Below are 21,062 nucleotides of genomic sequence, written 5' to 3' on the forward strand. Positions count from 1 at the left end.
GGGATCCATTCCCCTCCACAGAGGTCTGGAAACCCGACGTAGCCTGAGGGATGAACATAAGCTTTGCAGTCAGACAAACTTGGGCTCAAATTCCAGCTTCACCATTTACTTGCGGTGTGTCTTTGAGTATGTTGTGTAACTTCCCTAGGCCTCAGTTTCTCACCTGAACATAAAATAGAAGGCTAGTGTCTACAGAGGAACAGGACTTGGTATATACTAAATACTCAGAGTATGTTATATTATTTTTTTTAAAGATTTTATTTATTTATTTGACAGAGAGAGAGAGATCACAAGGAGGCAGAGAGGCAGGCAGAGGGAGGGGGAAGCAGTCTCCCCTCTGAGCAGAGAGCCTGATGCGGGGCTCGATCCCAGGACCCTGAGATCATGACCTGGGCCGAAGGCAGAGGCTTAACCCACTGAGCCACCAGGCGCCCCAGTATGTTGTAGTATTAATATTTATGCTTTGTAGGGTACTGCTAATGCTACTAAAAATAATAATAGTAATACTGGTCATTACTATTGTGGATATTAAATAATATCATGAATGTAAAGCACTAACATGGTAGATACCTGAAATGTTAAGTTTTGCTTCTCTTTTCAGATTACCTATGCCCACTTACAAGCTCTAGAGATATTACAAGTTTTCTTCTCTCTATGGCAGAAACAGACTCAACATGACTCTAGACACTTTGGTTCGTTCTTTCTTTTTTTCTTTCTTTCTTTTTTTCTTTCTGGCATATTTCTCTCTCTTCTCCAGGGCAAGCCATCTTCCTGAATCAAGGAGAAATTAAAATAAGTAAATAAATAAATAAAAGATATGTCAGGTTAGACTTGGTTACGGTAAGAATGAGAACAAGTCAGAAGAGACAGATGTGTTTAATGGTCAGTGCATTTGTCCAAAGGAATCATTTTCACTGGCCAGGAGCCCAATTAAACCTGTAAAATGGAAATCCAGAAAATCAGATTAACGAGCCAGTCATTAGAGAGGAAAAGACCCAGCTAATTCAGTATTTAGCCTGACGGATGGACCCAGAGCAAATAATTGGATGGCATTCATCATATGTAAAATAAAAGGTGTCACTGAGAGGGAAAGTGGTAATAATCTCTGGGATTTACAATGCCAGCAGATTTGCTTGTGAGGAAGAGAAAAGTTCATCAAAATAGATTAATAGTCACTAAACTTTATTCTTTCTTTGTGTGTTGCCAGAGAGTCACACAAATAACAGTGGAGAGGCAGCAAAAGCATCAGCTTGGTATCCTCCCAACACTGTAAGGATTTGGCTTCCAAGTGGGGAGTGCTAGAAATAAGTTCCTGTGACCATCTAGGTACTGGGTGGGAATGGAGAGTTCTTCTCTCCATCCATGGTTTAGTCCCTAAACAATGGAGGAAATCAAACTCCAAGCATCTCTGGTTGAGTGGATTAATCCCCACAATTCATTATTGACAAGTTAGTCAATGAGTGTTGAACCCCTGTTCCGTACATGACATTTTGGGGTTGTACTTATTCCTCATTAAGGGCTTGGACATGGGGGAGAGTCACAGGTGGGCTGTAACAATGAAAAGTTGTGTGATATCAAGCAAGGTAGTTGACCACTCTCAGCCTCAATTTCCTGACCGGTAGAGGTATTATGTATTATATTATGTATAATTAGAATCAAATGAAGTATGGCGTATAAACTGCTCATTGTCCCATTTTCTGTGTAATCAGCTTTCATTGCATAGTAGCTATTATAAATCTAGTTATTATCTCACGCCCTCTCTTCTATGAAGATTTCATTTTTAAGATATACCATCAATGTCATAACAGATTTTCTGGAATATGAAGAAAGGTTATATACACATGCTATATACACATGCTTTTACATGTTTTTAAAAAACATCTTGGAGTCAAGAAAATGTATTGCTGTTATAGTGAGATGAGTGAGGAATGGAGACCCTTCTAAGTTATAGGAGGGGGAGAACAGGTCTAGAGCCAAACTTTGCTGGGTTCAAATTTATCTTATCTTGGGCAAGTCACTCAGTATCTTGTAGTCTCTGAAGGGTTGTCATGAGGATGAAACTGGATAATTTATATAATGGCTACATGCAGTTCTGGAGCATGGTAGATGAACTCAATCAATGACAGTTGTGTCATTACTTTTATTATTATGTATTCACCAATCACTTGGCCATGAGGCCAGCACTTCCTAGAAATCAGGGAGGTTGAAACCTTAGAAGAAGACATGGAGGAAAGATTGAAGGAATGTGTGTCCCACAAGAGTAAATGTTGAAAGGACTGTAGGAATAGAGAGAACAGAGGTCAAGAGTTGAGAGAGAAATTGTAATGAATTGGTAGCATCCAAACCCATCCATGCACCCATTGGCCTTACAGTGAGGTTAAACCATGAATTAGATGGTAGCAGGTACAGAGAATGATACAACCAGGACCAAGCAGAACTATGGGAGCCAGGTTTGTATCACTGGGAGAAACTCTAATTCTTAGGTACTGGAAGAACCTCTAGCCTCCTGGGGCTTCATCAGCCCCTTAGTAGTTTGGATCGTCCCATCGTGTACCTGAAGTATAATCTCCATCTTGATTACTCAAGCACAAAGTCTCTCAGTTGTGTGTATAAGCTTGTAAGAGAGAAGGTCTGGGCTCTCTCAGGCATAGCTGGGCTGAGTTCCCAAATTGGTGGTGTCCATCACCCTGTTGAGGAGACCATTCTGTTCTGCTTTGGCTCTTGGTGATTTGGAAACCCCAAAGGACACAGTTTTGTTTGTGGTGCTTATCAGATGCTCAGTGGTGCTCTCCCCTTGTTCCCTATGGAACCAACTAGGTCTTCTCAGGAGAAGTTTCTTTTAATTGCTGTACTCTGACCAGCATTCACTAACAGGACTAGCCTTCTCTGATGCTGCTTTATTTCCCCAAGGCAAGCTTGGTGACATTCAGGGTGTCCTGTAGAGAGCTGTTTTTTAAGCCTATGATAAGTGACCAGAGCATTTACTTTGGGACTTTAAAAACTTTATCACTGGGTATGAAATCTCCTTTAGGGGTGATGAAAATTGTTTAGAATTGGGTAGAGATTGTGTAACACTGCAAATGTGCTAAATGCCACTGAATTTTACATTTTCAGATGGTTAATTTTATATAATAGGAATTTTGCCCCAATTAAAAAAAAAAACTTTATCATCATTGTCAACACAAAATCAGGAAAATAACTATATCTCAGAGGGAGGCCAGGGTCAGGATGGATGTAGGGCACAGAGGCACAGAAGTGTATGTCAGTTGTCTTTAAAGTTCTAGTTCTGAGCTGCTCGGAGTGAGGTCCCTGAACCAGCAGTATCAGCATCATCTGGAAACTCATTAGAAAAGACAATTCTTGGACCTCACCCCAGAGTGATCAACTCAAAGACTCTGAAGGTGGGGCCCAGACGTGTGAGTTTTAAGCAGCTTCCCAAGTGATTCTGATGTAGCTTAATTTTAAAACTACTGTTCCAGTTCTTCGGTTGACAGGCATGCATGTGTTGGTTTTATAATTTATAATTAAAACACTAATTCAAAAAGATGATACGCATGCCTGTGTTTATTGCAGCATTACTGAAATAGCCAAATTATGGAAGCAGCCCAAGTGTCCATCAGTAGATGAGTAGCTAAAGAAGATGTGGTATAGATCTCTACAATGGAACATTACTCAGCCATAAAAAATAATGAGATCTAACCATTTGCAACAACGTGGATGGATCTAGAGAGTATTATGTTCAGTGAAATAAGTCAGTCAGAGAAAAATAAATACCATATGATTTCAGCCATATGTGGAATTTAAGAAACAAACAAATGAACAAAGAGAAAAGACAAACCATAAAACAGACTCTTAACTATAAAGAACAAACAGATGGTTCCCAGAGGGGAGCTGAGTGAGGGGAATGGTGAAATAGGTGATGGGAATTAAGAGGATACTTATCTTGATGAGCACTGCGGAATATATAGAATTGTTGAATCCTTATATTGTATACCTGAAACTAACATAACACTATATGTTAACTAAACTGGACTTAAAATAAGAAAGAGAGAGACGGGGAGGGAGGGAGAGAGGGAGGAAGGAAAGAAGGAAGGAAATGAAATAAACAAATAAGATTAAGCAAGGACTAGTGATAACTGTGTATTTAGTACCAAAGGTTATATTTTAATCAGATTCTTTGCAGTTGAAATTTATTTTAAAAAGAAAAAACTTCTTAGCAACTCATTGATCTTAATGTGAATGCCCCACCTCTAAGCCAGTGCAGAACCATACAGATTCAGAATAGATGTCTTATCCAAAAACAAAAACCAGGGGCACCTCAGTGGCTTAGTTGGTTAAGTGTCTGCCTTCGGCTCAGGTCATGATCCCAGGGTCCTAGGGACCAAACCGGTCTCTCCTCTTGATTCATAGCTTAAGTCTTTGCACCAAGTTTTTTCTAAGGTTCTGCCTTCACTCGGATTCTAACATTTTCTCTGCCTGGCAGTCTCTGTGCTTCCAATCTGTGCAGAGATACAGGGAGCCATAGGAGATGCCATCTCTTGGTGTGAGGAGCAATGGGTGGCTTTCCGTAGAGATGTGGCACCTCGCCTGCTCCCCGCAGCCACTGTGGATGGCCACCAGGTTTGGACTGGTGTGGGAAGACTGGCCTGTCTCCAGCAAGTGTGTGATGAGAACAAAGAGGGGAGCCTTCAGCAGCTGCCTCCTCAGTATGGCAGCCGGGTTGCTATTGTCCTGCTATTTTCTCTGAACAGCCTATGGTGACTTCGCTGGTGAATATTAATGTCCCCCCAAGTTAGGACGATTGGGCAGAAGCACCATCTGCAGAGCTGTGCCATGATGGCAGGGCTTTTCAACAAGCCCAGACCAGAGGACCATTTCTTGGAGTGGTTTCCAGGTTCCTATAAGAATCCATCCTTCCCAGGATTACAGAGCTTGACTCCCCCAGCCATCAGACAGCAGAGCTGGGACTCACACTCAGGATTTCTCACCTTCCAATCCAGAGTTCTTCCTCTGACCCTTGATTTCTTTAAATCAGTTGCACATGGAAAGAAACAAAAACTACCTTCTCAATGCATGGATTTCTAAATATGAAGGGGAAAAAAATGTGCTCAGAACAGAAATGAAATTAATTTCAAGTAACAAGAGCTTTTGAGCAATAGTAGTTATTCAGATTCAGAAAAAAAATCATTTCACAATCATGTCATGATTGCAATGGAATAGAAAATTATTTTAAGGCAAAATAAATTGATCATGGGTACATCTCACATGAGTAGTTTCTGTTTGCAGTTGAAAGTATGTATTAGGTGTGTATGTAGGCAGAGCACAGTGATCAAATTCAGAGTCCCTGCTCTCACTGAAGGTGTCAACCATTGGAAAAGACTGTTGTCATTGCTTATTTGTTGTCTAAGTGTTGTGACTTGGGAACACCTCAGTGCTGTGGGACTGGAGGCTCAGTGCCAGCAAGGGATACTCTCTGAAAGGTTATCACCAACCTATTGTGGCTGTTGATGGAGAAGCTAATACCTTCCAACTTGGCCATGATCTCTGGCACCATCTGATTTCTCTGTGTTTCCCTTATGATCCAGGTGACAACAGGTGGAAGAGCCAGCTACTACGTGTCCTATCGGAGAGAGGCCTTTGCCCAGATAAAGCTGCCCAAGTACTCCCTGCCCAAGGTACGTCCAAGCAGGGAGAGACTGCCATGTTGGACTGCAGGGAGTATGGGGCTCTGGCCTCTGCTGATGGCCCTGAACCTGGGTTCTCTATTCTCCTCTCAGCGGGGCATGTAGGCAAGAGCTTTGATTCCCTGTCTCATACATCCTGTATAGTCTGGAGTCATTTCCAGTGAAAGGAGAGCTATCACACAATCCCTTCTGGGAGTCCCTCCCTCATGCAAAGGCCTTACCGCCAAATAGAGGGACAGGTTCAGAAGGGCCCCGACAGGAGCCTAGACACTATAGGTATGTATGCACAAAGGTGCCCAGGTGAGTCTTATGGAGTTCATGCTTCTCTCTACATTTTAATGCAAAATGTAAATGCACTGCCTATGTTTCTGCTCCCTTCTGCCATTATGAGTAATTAAAAAGGAATAATTTACTATAATGTTAATATCAAATGATGGCATTTTAACTCCTTTGTTGGAAAATCTTAAAACTTATCCTGTGGATTCCATCCCTTGTGAACAATGGCTTCCTGGAGGAGAAGGATCTTAGAACCTCAGTCTAAACATGGACAGGATACAATTGCATCACCTAAAAAGGCTCCCAAAAAAGGCAAGGTTCTGGCTGGACACATATCAAATGTAATGTTGTAAAGCATCAGGTCTGTAAGCTGGTGCTGGGAAACAGCATGAAAGGCTGAATGACTACAGAGGTGGGACAGATTATGGGACAAGAGGGTGGGTAATCGTCACCCCTGGTTGTTTCATTCATTCATCATTCATTAATTCATTCATTCATATATGCATGCATAAATCCATTCATTCGTTTGTTCCTTCTTTTATTCAACTATTGAACTGTTCTTTCTCCCATTTCGGCTTTTACTCGTTGCCAGGCAGAGAGTAGAAAAGAAGCCACAAATGGTCCCTGCCTTCGTGGAGCTTATATTCTGGTAGAGAAGAGACACTGAACAAGCAATAGTAGGTGTAGGGAGTGTTACAGGTATAGAAGTTCAAGGACCATTGTGACATAATGGGTGGAGCTTACCTATACAGATACTGAGGTCAAGTTTCCTAAGAAAGTTAGGTTTAAGATGATGTGAAAGGATTAAGGAGTTAACCCAGCAAACAAGGTTGGGAAATCAATAGAAAAGGCACACATAGGCCCTATTTTAAGAGAGATAATATGGTCCATTCAACAAACTAAACACCATCTCAAGAGACTGGGTTGTAGAGAGAGGGGTAGAGAGGCTGATGGGATGAGCAGGGAGTGCATTAAGTAGCCCCAGGGGCCATGGGATCAACTCCTCCTTTTCTCTACCCTCTCTGTGACTGGCTGGTATGGGACCATTCTATAACATCGTGGTTGCAGGATGTCCCCATCAGATGTTCTAAACCCAGGCAGGAAAGCAGTATCTCTGCTAGGAGAAGAGGAGGTTGGAGAAGTTTGTAATTATGCTTTTTCTGAAGGAGAAAGATCTCTTGCAGTTAACTTGATGATTTCCACCTATTGGCTCAGGAGAAGTACTTCGGGAACTTTCCAAACCATATCCCCAGTGTCAGGCCTTTTCTGTCTCTGCACTGTGTGCATATTTCATGTATTTTTAACCTTCCGAGATAAACAAACAGTTTGCTCCCCTGGGCAGTGTGGCTGCAGGTGGGGACAAATGAAGCCTGGGATTGATCACAACCCTGGAACACTCCATTAACGATCAGCAACCCCATGGCAATTTATCGCGGTGGAGTACCATCCGTGCGGCCCCTTTTATAGAACTCCATCCAGAGCAGCTTCATTAATATGAGGGCTGCTGTGAAAATAGCTGGATGGTTATCGATCCCCTTTATTAGCCAGCATTGGCTCGGATTTTCCCCAGCCTAGGCCGAGGAGGTAAGGACAGAGGGGGTGGAAGTGTTTAAAAATGGAAATGGCTTTTAAGCAAGTTGTTGCTGTTCCAGGAGCTGCCTCTGCTGTTGGGCGTCTTGCTTACAAAAACAAGGAGAACCTCCCTGTCATCACTGCCTCACACCTCTCCTCCCAGCCTGTCTGTTCAGAACACGCTCCCCTGGGGTGCTCTGTGGCTTGGAGCATTTTGCAGAGAATGAAATGAACACCATTAATAATGAGTGGCATTATTAGGAGTGGCAACCTTGTGCTGAGTCCTCCGTAACCAGTCCCTGGGCATGGGGGAGGCGGGGAAGGGGCATGGAAGCCACGCATCGGCAGGGGGTGAGGACACAAATGACCGAGAGCCCTGGTATAGCCTGGCTGAAAGGCAATGGAGCTTCTGAGCAAGAAACCCTGAGCTTTCTTTCCAGCTCTGCCACTTGCTTATCCAGAAGCCCAGGTCTTTTTACCTGTGAAATGGTTATCATGATACCATTGAACTTTACTGAACCCAGTGCTTCTGGAGAACAGTGAGATTAAAGAAATAACCAGCTCTTTTGTGTTCCTAGAAGTAGCTCACTTGTAAAAAACCACTTTTCCCCATGCCCCTCGCTAAGATACAGAAGCCTGCCTGTTTACCTTGGATGAGACCAAATTCTCATTCCTTATCTATAAATGGTTAACTGAACTCTTTGTCCCCACTGGGGGACAAACTGGACAAAATGCTCGCTAATTTAACTTGACCAGACTTTGGCTGGCTTTTCACCTCCTCCCCACCCTAGCCTCTGAACTTGGAGCCACTCTTGGGCACTTAAGCAGGCGCTAGAACTCAGGACAACCCCTATTAACAACCCTTCTGAAAATCAACTGACTGTAAGGAGGATGGTTTCCTGTTCAATGGCCCCTCTCCCACCACTTGCTCACCCTGCTCCCCACATCCAGTTCTCTCTAGCCTTGTTTTACTTTCTCTCCATAAAAATAATTCTTCCCTGCCATCACCCTGAGGGACTTGCAGATAGGATAGCCAGAGTGTTCTCCCTATTGCGATAGTCTTGCACATAAAGACTCTCCCTACCTAAGTCTGGGTTTGCTTTTAGTTGACAGAATATGTTTTATCCCATTTTGAATAATAAAAGGGAAGAGAGGGAAATATGCTTGAGAAAATTTATTATAACGATAATGACAGTGATATTAACCTTTTCTTTAATTTCCTTAGGACAATTTCCCTTAATTTTTACATTTCCCCAAATAGTGATTTATCCTTCTTTGCTATGTCACAGCCACACTTCTTAAAATGTTATCTGTAATTCCAATTTCTTTTGTTGCTTCCTATCTACACTTCAACCCACTGTCAGCTGTATTCTGGTCTCCCACACCCCTCTCTCCCAGTCCACCAAAAATCCTCTAGCCATTGCTACCAGGGAACACCTCCAAGCCAAATCCAATAAACATTTCTACAACTTTTCTTTCTTTCTTTCTTTCTTTCTTTCTTTCTTTCTTTCTTTCTTTCTTTCTTCCTTCCTTCCTTCCTTCCTTCCTTCCTTCCTTTCTTTCTTTCTACCTTTCTGGAGCACTTGACACTGCTGGAAAAGAAAAAAAATCCACACCTGATACTCCTCCCTGTGGCATATTTTATTCTGATTCACTTTTCTGATTCCCCTTCTCCTGCCACCCTTAAATGTTGATGATCCTAAGTTCTCCTGGTGTTCTGCATGGTTCTTGGGTGACCTCATCCCTTCTCTTCATATTGGTGACGTCTATGTTCATAGTCCCATCCCATACCCATCGAACCCTGGACTGCTTTTTTGAAGTACTTCCCCTGAAAAATCCCATTTTAAAACTCTAGACCTAAGCTCAGTATCTCTACCTTATATTATATCCCCAAAATTTCATCCCTCTTCTGTGTTTACTTACTCTACTCATTCATACAAAAACTTTTATTAAATATCTACCATGTACTAATGATATTTAGTAAGTGCTAGAAATGCCGTGATACATAAGAAAGACACAGTGTCTGCTCTTTGGGAGCTTATGGGCTAATGAGAGAGACTGATGTAGAATAAATAATTATGCACATTAATTATGAGTATTTAATTATGATTGTATGAGCATGGTAATGAGAGAATTTTGTAGGTCACATACCTGACATATTAAAGATATGCCTTTTTCCTTCGTCGCCCTGTGGGTTCTGCCTCCCTGATAGCTCACCAGTCCATTTCATAGGGTTCTCATAGAAAACCTGCTTCTTTAGTCCAGGCCCTCATGTGTCACTACTGAGATGTTGCAGCCACCTTGTAAGCCTTCCCCCTGCCCCACTGAAATCCACCTTGGATGCTGTGATCTCACAGTTAAGCTGGCCTACTGCAGCCAAATCTCTGCACTGGGCAGTTCTCATTATCCCCTTTTCCTCCTCAAAATCTTGTGCTAGTTTTATATTTCCTTCTGGGTAAAACTTAGGTGGGCCAGTGCAGGGCCCCTTATGGTGTGGCCACTCTGTCCTCACCTCCCTCAGGGAAAAACTGCTTTCAAGCCAATCAGGTTTCATGCATTTCCATGGATGCCCCCTTGACCGCCCCTGTCTATAAGCCTTTGTATTCCCATTAGTACCTGTACCAGGGACCTTAGTCAGGTTCACAGAAGGCCAGGAGGGCATGACATTCTCACCACCATTGGGCATCTGCTTGAGGTCATATTGTACATCTTGGTTCTCTCTGTATTTCTATTATAATGTCTGGCGGATGGCAGGTGCTGAATAGCGTGTGTTCTTATAGTGAATGAAGTTACATTCAACCCAAATTACATGAAAATGTTTCTATCTCGGGGGGAGTGTTTTCACCATTGTTTACCTATGAAGTCTCACGTTTAGGTTTGCAAAAGGCAACTATGATTCTTCCAAATTAATGGGAGGGTATGGGGGAGTGTTATTTATAATTGTTCTCCAAATAAAAACATGAGTGTGGTTATGTCTGATGCTGTCCAAACTCCAGTTTATTGAAGTGCCAACCAGAATTTACTTACTGCTTTTCCCCCCTCTTCAGTCTCTCTCTTCATCACCAGTCAGATCTCGCTCTGCTTGTTCTCAAGAGTAGCAAGCACATCTTCGTTTTCTTTGGAAGGAGGTGACATATGCTTTGGGGTTAGATTGAGGTTGCAGGATCAAGAAATATGGTTTATTATCATTCAGCTCTCTATTAGACCAGTACTACTGAAAATGAATCATTTGTTCTTGAAAACATAATATTCTGGTTATTATTGGTTGATCCGTATTTAACTAGAAGATCTATTTGGAGAGAGGACACATACCTCAGAGCTTTTTCAAGGAGTGATGACCCAGACTGCATGTACCTGACTTGTCTGGAAGGCTGGTCCAGGTGGTAGGACTTAAGCCTTCCCAACCAGACACACTGACTCAGAACCTCAGGCAGTGGGACGTAGGAGTCTGCCTGCTTTTAAGATCTCCAGGTCATTTTGATGCATATTGAGTTATATTCCCACTGATAACAGAGTTCAGATAGTCTTGGGTTTAAATATTAGTAATGTAATTTATTAGCTAAATGACTTAGGGAAATTAAGAAATTTTCAAGCCAGCTTCCCAGGGTCCTGGTTGCTAGAGAGCACCCTGTCCCCCGAGCCTGCCGTACCTGTGAGTCAGGTGATACACCCCACATGCACAACAAGGCTGGCTGCCTTCCATCCTGACCGTGCCCCCGTGTTTTCAGTTTTTTTTTCCCCCACTTCTTTTTCATTAGTTTAGTCTAAAATAACTTAGCTCATTCATTTTTATAACCGAAACATCTGGGAAAAGCCCGGCATTTCTATTGCATTTTTAACAGGGTAAGTGAATTTAATCTGTATTTCCTGCAGCTGCTATTTCCCCTCCTACTGGGTTCTCGGGCTTTCATTCCACACCAACACAACACAATTTCATCACAGGGTTTTTAAGAGGAAGCCTTATTTCCATTTTCAAGCAGCTCAGTGGGATCCTGTAATTCTATAAGGTGTGTAAGCACAAATGAACTAGAGAGGTCTCAGTCAAAGCGACCTAGGGAGTTCAAGGCCAGACGCTGAGATCTGGCAGATCCTCCAATAAAAAGAGCCAGAGCGCTTCACACTTTTCCCACCTTCTTGTTGTCCAAATCGAATGAGCTTGCTCCTTCCAAAAAACGTCTTGGAGAAGTGCTCCACGGTTGTGAAATCCAGAAAGGATTTCAGCAATAAAAGAAGGTAGCAATATCTTCTTTTATTGCTGAAATCCTTTCTGGGAAAGGTTGGGCAAACAAAGTAAAAGCTAGACCCGGCCTGGTGATTTACTGTCAACTTCAGTTGCCTGACCCCCTACTATGAGTGCTTGCCACCACGGTGACAAGGGTCTTCTCCTGCCTTCTTGGGATGCCATTACTCTTTGGCATATCTACCTGTGTAGTTATGCATTTTTTAACTGCTTACATTATGTCCAGCATGTAATGTGCCAACAGTTCCTCCAGACAGCATGAATTCCTTAGCAAAGGACTTGAGTTTATGATCATCTTTGTATAGCGCCTAGCCACATACGAAAACTGGCTTTTATAAACTCTTCTGAATTGTGAACTGATTAGATTTGATTGTAGAAATGTCCTGGTCCAGGTATACAAACTAAAGTGACTTCAGGGACCAGGGTATTAGCATGAATATATAAGAGGCAGGTCATAAGAACATTTGGGCACTTACGGCTGAGGCTTCCTGAGTGCTGACTTCACCTAAAAGACTATACCGTCCAGGTATTCGGTAGAGGCTATGATCAGACCAAACATTTGTGATTCCCATTCATCTCATGGGTCATAGGATTGCAAAGCCTTCCAATCCGGAGGCTTTCTCCCCCATATATATCCAGGTGGTTAGAAGCTCACAAGTAGGTTAGAGCCGCACAACAGGCATTCAAAAGTTGGTTCTGCCACTTACTGGCTTTATAATGGGAAGCAAGTTGGCAAACCCCTGTATACCATATTTTATTCCTCAGTAAAATGGGACTAATACCACCTCTATTGTAGAATTATTTGGATTTTTAACTGAAATAATACATTTAGATGACTTAGAATAGTGCTCAGATGTTAGCTATTTTTAGCGGTAGCCCAACCTCTTCAGTACTTTGGTGAGAAAGTTGAAGCTCAGGGACACAGACACATTCTACACCATAGAGCTAACTTCTAGCTAGGACCCAGAACACTAAATTCAAGGTTGAGTTTCCTTTTTGGTACTGTCAGTGATTTTCAAATATTATTTTATTAGCAGCAGAACCTCCCTCATCTTTTACTCCCCAAATATCATGCCGAACTCTAGGATAAAACAGATTCAAGTGGTGCCCCTCTGGTTGAAACAGAGGCGGAAGCCGAGAGCCCCACCCACTGGCTCTGCCTCCCTGCCACTCTTCTTGCAAAGGATGACTCTGAAGATCCCAAAGAGAAGTTTTGCAGCCACTACACTAAAAAGTTTGAAAACATAAATGAAGATCTAAAGAAGGGATAAGCCCTGTCTTCTTTGCATGTGTGACTTTCCTCCGGCAAGGCTGTATGTCTCTGTTAGTGCTAACACTAACTTTCAGATATAAAAATAAAAAATGAAAGTGTATGAATCACTTGAAGCCATGGAAAATGATACCCACCAAAGCCCCTTACACCCATTTTACTGTCACTTAGCAAGGAACAAAAATCACAAAGCTCTTAATTTATAGCCTTGGTCTGACACAGAATTGTTTAACATTGCCTATAACTCAGGCTTTTTCTCCCCCATTCATAAGTCATGGTAATTACTCTGGGCCCCCATGGGCAGAGGGATATGGAGATCTGCTGCCTTATAGGTGTTCCATCTTCTTCCAGGACATGCACATCATCAGTACTGATGAGAACCAAGTGTTTGCAGCTGTCCAAGAATGGAACCAGAATGACACGTACAACCTCTACATCTCAGACACGCGTGGCATCTACTTCACCCTGGCCATGGAGAACATTAAGAGTAGCCGAGGTCTAATGGGAAACATTATTATTGAATTGTATGAGGTAGGTAGCCAAGATGGTCCTGCACCTGGGTCTGCCTCTCTTTTGCAGGAGTTTTAATGGGATAAACATGAGCATTGCAGTCAGCCTGTCCTTGGGCAGAAGGCAGCTATACCCTTTAGCAATTGTGTGACTTTGGGCAAGGAACTTAGTTTCCGTATGCCTCCATCTCCTCACCCGTAAAAGGGGGATTAAATATTTGCCTAATCAGACGGTTGTGAGAATGAGAGAGAACATACGTAAAGCATCTAGTATGGTGGGTGACTCAGCAAACTTGAATAGATGGTGGCTGAAGTGGACATTCTTCTGTGGATGAGCACGATGACGAGCCAGATGCCCAGGTATTTGACCTACATGGGCTCGCTTGAGTCCCTTTCTCACTTCTACGGACTCTGAGTGGAGGTACGTATCTATTAGTAGATCTTTAACTGTTTGGAAATTTACCTCTTGTGAACAAGTTTTATAGGAAAAGAAGAGTGAATATCAGTGCTGAGGATGAGGGTTTCCCTGAAATGCCACCACATGCCAACATCGGTGCAGGGTGAAGAACTGACCTTGACTTACATTGAGTTCTTGTTTAATATGATTACTGTACTGAGTTTTCAGTTAATATTGAGGTTTTGTTTTTAAATGTGATCACCAGTTAAAGAATAATTTCTCTAGGAAACCAAGTGACTGCGCAGAGGCACTAGAGAAAAACGAATTGTTTCAGTGACCCTAAAGCTGGGTCACTTTTTATGTCTCTAGTGGCCGTGTATGATCTTTGATGGTCTGGCCACAGTCCTCACCTTGCTGGGATGATGGATTGATTTGAGTAAAGGGGTGTATTTCTTTATCCAGTAGTTATCAGTGATTGATGGTCAACCCTACACCTGCTGTGCTGATGGAGATCATTCATTCATGGAGGGAGGAGTTGTCTGTCGTGGGTGGTACCCTCAGATGGTGTGGTGAGCTGCGCCCTTACTAGTTTTCATCTTTGAGGAGTGGGAGCAGCTTTCAGAACAGAGGGATCGGTGTAGGGGTTCCTGCTTTATAGTGGTGTCTTCTGAGCAGTGCCTGGCAGTGTTCTAGCATCCCTGCACTGGTGTCAAAGTTACTGAAGAGTAGTAAAAACATCAAGTTACTTTTTTAGGTAGGAGGACCACACAAAGGTCTGGGGGTGAATAGAAGTCCACTAAAAAAGAGAGAGAAAAGTGAATGGCACTGGGTATAAAACAAATCCAGTAGAAATACCATAATTTCCTAGGAGGTTGTTGCCAAGTGCGGATTCCCTTAACAACAAGATCCCCATTTGGGAAATGGCCCAGATTTTTTCTTAGAATTACAAAAACTGGTAAAGGTGACTAAGGTGTGTAAAGAGCTTTGGGAAGCTTACATTTCCTTGACTCTAATCATACCTGGAGGCAGAAATATACTTTGTTATTGGGCAGTAAGTCACCTCTGGTGGAAGGTTTGGATGAAATGTTCCTGGGACTGAGGTCATTGCCACCAGGTTCCTGTTCTTATAAGTGAGGCTATAGAGATGAGAGGATTATTCATACTTCTGTGGTCAGACTTCAGGAGAACGGGGTAGACATTTGCAGCAGATGACCTTTCAATTTAGAGATCCCTGGGTCCCTGACCCTATTGATAAGGCAGGTGCACTTGGCACTGTGCTGTCCCTTTTGTAATAAAGAGTATGTTGGTTACTGTGAATAGACATTCTGATCTGAATTGGAGCATGGATAAAAATGAAGAATGTGCCTAATTATATGTATATTTTGGTCTTGCTCTAGCCAGTCTTGCATTTTTAGTCTTTCGGTGGAAAAATACATGGTGTCATTTCATCTCTACAAAAGCAAGACATACAACTTCTCTAAAACCAGTTCTTTTGTGTTTGTTCTCCATTTAATTTTATCAAGTTTCATTGTGCCCCTGCTTTGTGTTAAAGCCCATGAAGGAGGCAGGAGAGAGACTGATTCTTGCCCTCAGGAAGCTTGCAATCTAGTGTGTTGGGCTTTGAAGAAGTCAGTGAACGAAGTTCCTTTTTTGACCTGCCCAGATTGGAGTCAGTTGAGAGAGAGACAAAGAGCAAGACAAATGGAGATCAATTGTCAGTTTTACTGCTTTGAAAAGTTATGTAGAAGCAGGTGGGCTTCCTAATCCTGCCTGCCAGACCTGGATGCACCCTTTTAGTCACATGCTCAAATAGCAAATCAAAAGCTCTCCTGTGGAAGCCTCTTCCTAGAACACCACTATGGTGGGGTACAGAGTATGTGATCTTTGCAAGCAGATTCCCAAAATAGTGGATATGGGGATGAGTTGTATATGCCCAGTTCTTTTTTGCAATGTTCCCAATCTGATCATCAGTCTTTTTGCCCTGCAGAGGAAGAAGTGGAAGGCATTCCATATTTTAAGACCTGCATGAGTCAAGAACTAGATGGATGCTGTAGATTTGTAAGACTTTGAGCCAGCCAATCTAATTGCATAGAATAGATGCTCATCAGGTACAAGAATGAGTGCCAGATAGGTGTTTGGAGTTCAGATTCTAGAAGGCTTTTAATACCAAGAGAATAAATTGTATCTGGACACTATCTAGACCATGACCATATTGAAGGCTTTTAGAGGGTGATGCTATTTTGCACCTGGAGATGCATTCTGTGTTTTGGAAATAAAGCTGAATTTAATTGGTCTCTAGGGGTCATTGGTTTTAACCTCCTTCAGTAGAGATTCTCATAGAAACTGAAATTGTGTACCATATGGCCAGATAGCAGAGACTATCATTTTTCTGGACTCTGAATGCCCTTGAGTAATGCAGCTGGGAAAACTAGTAAGCTTTCACATTCAATTCAACTAAATTAATACACTTTCATAGAATGTATTTTGTTTGATGAGATGAAGCTGGTGCGTGAGACTCATAATCTAGGAAGGAAACATGACCCTATTAGGGTAGTCAGTGATCACTGACTAACTTGTATTAAAGCTGTGACTTTCTGTGTTGTAGAATCAGTAAAGAGGAAGGTTAATTCTAACTTGAGGAATTTGCGTGGGGTGGGGGGGGACTTGAAGATGAATTGGCTTAAAGGATGATTTACTGGAACTTGGGAAAAAGGCATGTCTGGTGGAATCCCATCATGATATGAGAACTAGAGTCTGATGAGTAGATGCCCATTTTTATGGAATGTTCAGTGACTTTTGGACACAGTGGGGATAAATATTGCAGAGATACTAGTAAAGAGCTGGATTGAAGAATTGGGCATTTTCTGATGGGCTCATATTTCTCTCTGTTTTTCTCTTACATCTACATACCTAGAAAATAATATTGGCTGTATCATGCAGTACCCTACGCCAAGTTAATGTATAACTTTATAGTATGCTGTGATAGAATATTACACCTGTTTAACCTTGTCTGAAATGTCAGAGATGCTTTTAGGTAACACAGATGTGAATTGGCTTGGATGAGCACAACCATTTAAATCTACTTCCTAGTGTATCACTCCATCTTGCATGTGGCCCCCTTAAGCTTCTACTTGACCATGGGAAAGGGGCAAAGAAAATTAGAACTTACTTGAGAGTTCACCTTACAGTCTTAAGACCTTAGACACTAAAAGACCTTAGAAACCATTGGATGGGAATCCACCCCCACTGAACTCTCATTAAACTGAGTAAAGCAAAGACATTGTCTGTTTCCTGGTCTGTTGGAACAGTCTCCTGCTATATAGAGTCCCTTCTCATTCTTCCTTTCATCCCTTTTTTCAAGTACAATAGTGACATGGCTGTAATTACATAATCAGGTGAGAAAATAATTCTTGAAGGCCAAATAATAATCTCTTTTTTAAGGTGTCAGAGACTGTTGCATCAAAACAATCTGATGAGGACAATGAATATAATCTATTATGTGTTCACCATTATTCTGTGATACTCTTTTCACGCAGAACTTTGTTGTGGTTTCTTCATATCACTAACTCCAACCTACATTTCTTCTTAGTTGCTTTCAACTGATAAATCAAGAAACAAATATTCTTTCCAACACCCTCAATTATATTACGGAAACATGCTCTGAGCTGCTGGTCAGGTGTGTTTTCTTCAATATTTTCAAGGATATGAAGTACTCAACTCATACCTCATTATAATAATAATAGCAGTGAATCAGGTAATGCCCAAGACCAGCGATGTTGACTAAATATATGAAGCCAACCACAGATGCACTTCTAAATAAATGTTCCACCACCCACATTTTTTAAAAGTAGAAGAAAAAGGTGAAGTTAATTGTAATAGTATATTTTATTTAACCTAAGTATCTAAAATATTATCATTTTAGTATGTGCTCCATTTGAAAGATTACTAATGAGATCTTTTACATTTTTCTATACTAAATCTCCAAAATTGTGAGTGTATTTTATACTTCCTCCTCATCTCAATTCATATGCTAAATTTTCACCAGAGATACTTGATCAGTATTTACATTTCATAAAATTTACAGTAGAAAAAGTAGATTCACATACCCAAGTTATTCCAAACATATTAAAAGTTTGCCAATAGAGGAGGAGTCAAGATGGCGGAGAAGTAGCAGCTGAGACTACTTCAGGTAGCGGGAGATCAGCTAGAGAGCTTATCTAAAGATTGCAAACACCTACAAATCCAACGGGAGATTGAAGAGAAGAAGAACAGCAATTCTAGAAACAGAAAATCAACCACTATCTGAAAGGTAGGACTGGCGGAGAAGTGAATCCAAAGCGACGGGAAGATAGACCATGGCGGGAGGGGCTGGCTCCCGGCAAGCGGCAGAGCAACGGAGCACAAAATCAGGACTTTTAAAAGTCTGTTCCGCTGAGAGACATCGCTCCAGAGGCTTAACTGGGCTGAAGCCCAGGTGTGGTCAGCGCGGCCTCAGGTCCCGCAGGGTCACAGAAGGATCGGGGGTGGCTGAGTGTCGCAGAGCTTACCGGTATTAGAACGGGGAAGCCGGCTACAGAGAAAGAGCTGAGGAGTGAGCTCTCAGCTCGGGGTTACCTTGAACCGGTCGCAGGCTCGGTCAGCTCGGAGGCTGGGGTGACGGGAGTCATTGGGCGCTGTTCTCTGAGGGCGTGCTGAGGAGTGGGGCCCTGGACTCTCGGCTCCTCTGGGCCGGAGACCGGGAGGCCGCCATCTTCATTCCCGTCTTCCAGCACTCTACGGAAAGCGCTCAGGGAACAAAAGCTCCCAAAAGCAAACCCAGGAAACCCGAGCGGATTACTCAGCCCGGCCCCGGGTAAGGGCGGTGCAACTCCGCCTGGGGCAAAGACGCTTGAGAATCACTACAACAGGCCTCTCCCCCAGAAGATCAACGAGAAACCCAGCCAAGACCAAGTTCACCTACCAAGGAGTGCAGTTTCAATACAAGGAGAGCGGCGGAATTCCAGAGGCGGTGAAAGCAAAGCCCTGAACTCATGGCTTTCTCCCCATGATTCTTTAGACTTGCAGTTAATTTAATTTTTTTTTCCTTTTCAATTTTTTTTCTCTTTTTCTGCTAATTTTTTTTTTAACTTTTCCCGTTTTCTTTTTTAACATTTTTTAAATAGTTTATCTAATATATATATATATATTTTTTTTTCCTTTTTATATTTTTTCTTTATCGGCTTTCTTTTTTTAATAGTTTCTTTTTTTTCTTTTTTTTTTTCTTTCTCAACCCCTTTTTGTCCCCTTTCTCCCCCCTCACGATTTGGGATCTCTTCTGATTTGGCTAAAGCATATTTTCCTGGGGTTGTTGCCACCCTTTTAGTATTTTACTTGCTCCTTCATATACTCTTATCTGGACAAAATGACAAGGCGGAAAAATTCACCACAAAAAAAAGAACAAGAAGCAGTACCAAAGGCTAGGGACCTAATCAATACAGACATTGGTAATATGTCAGATATAGAGTTCAGAATGACGATTCTCAAGGTTCTAGCCAGGCTTGAAAAAGGCATGGAAGATATTAAAGCAACCCTCTCGGGAGATATAAAAGCCCTTTCTGGAGAAATAAAAGAACTAAAATCTAACCAAGTTGAAATAAAAAAAGCTATTAATGAGGTGCAATCAAAAATGGAGGCTCTCACTGCTAGGATAAATGAGGCAGAAGAAAGAATTAGCGATATAGAAGACCAAATGACAGAGAATAAAGAAGCTGAGCAAAAGAGGGACAAACAGCTACTGGACCACGAGGGGAGAATTCGAGAGATAAGTGACACCATAAGACAAAACAACGTTAGAATAATTGGGATTCCAGAAGGAGAGGAAACAGAGAGGGGAGCAGAAGGTATGTTGGAGAGAATTATTGGAGAGAATTTCCCCAATATGGCAAAGGGAACAAGCATCAAAATCCAGGAGGTTCAGAGAACCCCCCTCAAAATCAATAGGAATAGGTCCACACCCCGTCACCTAATAGTAAAATTTACAAGTCTTAGTGACAAAGAGAAAATCCTGAAAGCAGCCCGGGAAAAGAAGTCTGTAACATACAATGGTAAAAATATTAGATTGGCAGCAGACTTATCCACAGAGACCTGGCAGGCCAGAAAGAGCTGGCATGATATATTCAGAGCACTAAATGAGAAAAACATGCAGCCAAGAATACTATATCCAGCTAGGCTATCATTGAAAATAGAAGGAGAGATTAGAAGCTTCCAGGACAAACAAAAACTGAAAGAATTTGCAAACACCAAACCAGCTCTACAGGAAATATTGAAAGGGGTCCTCTAAGCAAAGAGAGACCCTAAAAGTAGTAGATTAGAAAGGAACAGAGACAATATACAATAACAGTCACCTTACAGGCAATACAATGGCACTAAATTCATATCTCTCAATACTCACCCTCAATGTTAATGGGCTAAATGCCCCAATCAAAAGACACAAGGTATCAGAATGGATAAAAAAACAAAACCCATCTATATGTTGCCTACAAGAAACGCATTTTAAACCCGAAGACACCTCGAGATTTAAAGTGAGGGGGTGGAAAAGAATTTACCATGCTAATAGACATCAGAAGAAAGCAGGAGTGGCAATCCTTATATCAGATCAATTAGATTTTAAGCCAAAGACTATAATAAGAGATGAGGAAGGACACCATATCATACTCAAAGGATCTGTCCAACAAGAAGATCTAACAATTTTAAATATCTGTGCCCCTAACGTGGGAGCAGCCAACTATATAAACCAGTTAATAACAAAATCAAAGAAACACATCAACAATAATACAGTAATCGTAGGGGACTTTCACACTCCCCTCACTGAAATGGACAGATCTTCCAAGCAAAAGATCAACAAGGAAATAAAGGCCTTAAATGACACACTGGACCAGATGGACATCACAGATATATTCAGAACATTTCATCCCAAAGCAACAGAAAACACATTCTTCTCTAGTGCACATGGAATATTCTCCAGAATAGATCACATCCTCGGTCCTAAATCAGGTCTCAACCGGTATCAAAAGATTGGGATCATTCCCTGCATATTTTCAGACCACAACGCTCTGAAGCTAGAACTCAATCACAA

The 21,062-nt window shown here is 42.0% G+C and overlaps 1 protein-coding gene across 4 annotated transcripts in view; it reads left to right on the forward strand.

Annotated features, from left to right (window-relative positions):
- The window catches only part of SORCS3 (sortilin related VPS10 domain containing receptor 3), a 601,218-nt gene that overhangs the window by 472,590 nt on the left and 107,566 nt on the right, over nt 1–21,062 (forward strand). For 3 of the 4 annotated variants that reach the window (XM_047703327.1, XM_047703329.1, XM_047703330.1), the window contains exons 8-9: nt 5,586–5,675; nt 13,394–13,573. In XM_047703327.1, the coding sequence (XP_047559283.1) occupies nt 5,586–5,675; nt 13,394–13,573 (270 nt within the window). The remainder of the gene's footprint in view (nt 1–5,585; nt 5,676–13,393; nt 13,574–21,062) is intronic. The other variant, XM_047703328.1, reaches the window with a different exon arrangement.

This window comes from Lutra lutra, chromosome 14 (genome assembly GCF_902655055.1).
Source record: "Lutra lutra chromosome 14, mLutLut1.2, whole genome shotgun sequence".
In the NCBI taxonomy this organism is placed as follows: Eukaryota; Metazoa; Chordata; class Mammalia; order Carnivora; family Mustelidae; genus Lutra; species Lutra lutra.